Source organism: Lactuca serriola, chromosome 6 (assembly GCF_051521515.1).
Source record: "Lactuca serriola cultivar US96UC23 chromosome 6, Lser_US96UC23_V15, whole genome shotgun sequence".
NCBI lineage: Eukaryota > Viridiplantae > Streptophyta > Magnoliopsida > Asterales > Asteraceae > Lactuca > Lactuca serriola.
This window is the reverse complement of record NC_136413.1, coordinates 134,447,546-134,450,951: the sequence shown is the minus strand read 5'-3', so window position 1 is coordinate 134,450,951 and position 3,406 is coordinate 134,447,546. Positions and strand designations below refer to the sequence as shown.

The window sequence follows — 3,406 nt, the reverse complement described above, 5'->3', positions numbered from 1 at the left end:
TTCTTTTATCAGTGAGTTACTTTTTTTTTTGAAACTATTGTATCTACAGAAACCATAGAAAGAGAAGGATACTAAAGTATTTTAGAGTAAATAATTTAAAGAAATTTTTAGTGATTAATTCAAATTTGACATTACAAATACTATGTAACATATGCATCTATTGTGAAATAACAGTTTAAACTTTAAATGTTTATTTAATTGAGATTTATTAAATTTACACTTTAATTAAGTGGGATTCAAACTTAATTAATAAAACTGATAAGAAACTCAGACACGGTATCTTAATATTTTTCTTGCAAATAAACATTCATTATTATCGATATATAACAAACCTTAGTACTCGTGAGATTTGATGATTTTAGATAAATTATATATAAAAAAGGTAAATTGATTAATTATATTTTTCCTGTTTTTTTAATCAAGTAAGTAATTTCTCAACAAAGATTTCTTTATAACACATTATATTTACAAAAAAAAAAACAAAAAAAAAAAACAAAAAACTAATCATTTCTATATAATTAATTAGATCCAAACCACAAAATAAGTAGACAAACAAGAAGAAAAGGAACATTATACATATATGATATAACAGTTACTTATCAATCTAAATATTGTGTTAATTATTCCTCTTACAAGAGTACATTGTAAATACAAATTTAAAAATTCAACATAATTTATTTACCCCACCCCCGAACATACCAAAAAAATGAAAGAAAGATAAGAAATAGATTATATAAATTAATCCAATCTTTTGTGTAATTATATTGTTATGTAAAAGATGATTAATTACATAAATAGCTAGTAATCTTGAGCATAGAAATCAATAATTTCCCTGAGATTAAGCTTGAACAATGATGATACATCATTATGCATCAACCATAACATATGCTCAAACAAAATGGCATCCACATCTACATACAACACCCTCTTCTTCTTCTGTTGATCAACCATCAATCTTGATGACGATGATGATGATGATGATGATGATGAGTGTTTCTTCTTGTTCTTCACCAAATCAAACAAAACCCTAAAAGGGTTTTCATCTAACACGAAAGGGTCCACCAAAAACTCCTTCTTTTCCTTCCCTACCACCACTGTGATCGGATCATCTGAGCCAACAAAGAAGTCATCAGTTAGCTGCCGGTAACCTAGCAGGTGGCCGGAGCAACGGCGGCTCAAGATTGAGACTGGTAGAACCAAGCAATCCATTTGTAGGAGGATAGGCGATAATGGGTGTGTGTTTGTAAGTGAAAAGAGTGTGTATGTATGTATGTATATAGGTGTTTGTTCTAAGGGTTTTGAAGGTGGAAGGAGTCAAAGTTTTCTGGTTTTCTGAATTTAAAATGAGGTGGTGAAAGGTGGAGTTTGTATGGTAGTAGTTGAATATGCCAACCAAACGGCTAATAATGGTGTGACAAAGGAAACAACATGTAACTAGTTGTCGATGTTTGCTAGTTACTCATATGTAGCCGTTGGGAGCTAGTATATATATATGTATATATTTTTATTATCGAAAATGTATTTTTATTGAAAATTGTGAAGCTGGAAAGAGCGTTGGAGGAGCGTGTGGGCCTTTATTTTCTATGAATTTCACGAGAAAGACTTTTTTATTAAAGTGTTTTTTTTAAGTTATTAGTTTTAGAGTAAAATGGTCGACGTTTGTCTTTTGCTTTGGTTTCGTCTCAAAGAACTCCTCTCTCTTTTTTCTTTTTTTTACTATGTAAGTTTATGCATTTAATCCTTCTTTAGAGTTTTGAGAGCCTCAATTGAATCTATTAAGCCATTATAAATTTACAACTGTGTGAATAATATATGTTTTTATTAATTATTATTATTATTTAGTGGTGGGACAATCCAACTTCCACCGGTCATTCTGTACAAGACTAGGTAATGTATTTATTGTCGTCGGCTTCACCAGCTTACACATTTGTATATGATCCATCTTTATTTTCCCGAAAAATTGTTTTATGTATATATTTTTAAATTTATTTTGTACTTGACAAAGGATTTTGCATCCGAAAAGTGTGCAACCAACATTTTAGGTAAAAGATTGTCCTTGAACAATAAGTGTGTATATTATGTTTCATTTACTTGAATTGTGTACATCTTACTTTCATTTAAGACAAATTATTATTGAAGTGATATCTTACTTTAATTTATGACAATTTACTAAGAAAGTGATATCAATTGTGCTAAATTTTTAAGTAAAGCAAGAGAACAATAAATATTCATATTTTATATCACATACTCTCTAAGATGAGATGGATTTTTACACTCAAGCAACATGTTTACATGAACTACTGAAAAGGAAATCAAGTCATAAAATTTAACCATTTGTCACTCCCAATCAGTTTATTCTTTGAAGTAATTCCTGCTATCCAATAATCGAATATGTAATAAAATGGAACATTATGGTGGAATGAAGAAAAAAAATGCTTTGGTTGACATAGGAAAAATGAACGAAGCTTTCATCACAGAATGTGATATCTTTTCTGATTTTCATTTATTGGGAGCGGTTTCTTTTTTCACTCATTCTATGAAAGAAATGATATATATTTATAATTATAAATTATTTTTATTCATATAGCTTTTAATAGTATTCATATTTTTAAAATTTTCAAAACTTCAATGAAATATATTTATTATTTATTAAAAACTAAAAAATGTAATTACATTTCAAGATTTCAAGATTTTATATTTTTTTTAGATTACATATAATTCTTTTTAGAGTACTAGAAAACATATAACATGTATTTTGCATCAAACAAATATATAAATATATTTATATACAATTTATTTTACCATATACTATTATTTAATTAAAGTTTATTATTACAAAACAAAATTACATAAATGATCCATGTGGTTTACATAAGTCACAAGTTCATTCTATGCTAATTTATTTTACGAACATTGTCCCCATTTTGGTTGATCATGTTGTTTCATTTTGTTAGAAATTTGATCTGAAATTATTATTATACCATTTTCAATTAAATTTTCCTTTTTTTATTTATATAACTTTATTTTAAAACCACCTTGGAATTTTATGATAATATAGAAAGCACGAGAGCACAATAAAAAAGAATATGGTCCAAAGTCCCTATTTGCGAATCACATGTAACACACAAAAGAGAATCCATTTCAATATCATGTTGTCTAGATTGATCATTATTCGGAGTTATTCAACTTCACTCTCGAAGCCAAAAAATTCTCCTTGATAAGAACTAAGTTGTTCCATCTAGGAGATTCTCTCACAACTAAAGTCAATTTGTTAGTCAAACACCTAGCCGAAGACAACATGTAATCACTTGTTCAACACCCCCTTTAAGCTCTTAGTGCACACAAGTCGGCTAAACATCAATCAGTAACCTTTACTAACGGAAAATGATATTGTAGCCCTACAATG

At 28.2% G+C, this 3,406-nt stretch overlaps 1 protein-coding gene across 1 annotated transcript; it reads right to left on the bottom strand.

Moving 5' to 3' along the window:
- Window positions 1–596: 596 nt before the first annotated feature.
- LOC145056886 (uncharacterized) lies at window positions 597–1,472 on the bottom strand. Its single transcript, XM_079004606.1, has one exon. The coding sequence runs from the start codon at window positions 1,207–1,209 to the stop codon at window positions 799–801; it is 411 nt and encodes a 136-aa protein (XP_078860732.1). The 5' UTR covers window positions 1,210–1,472; the 3' UTR covers window positions 597–798.
- Window positions 1,473–3,406: the final 1,934 nt, after the last annotated feature.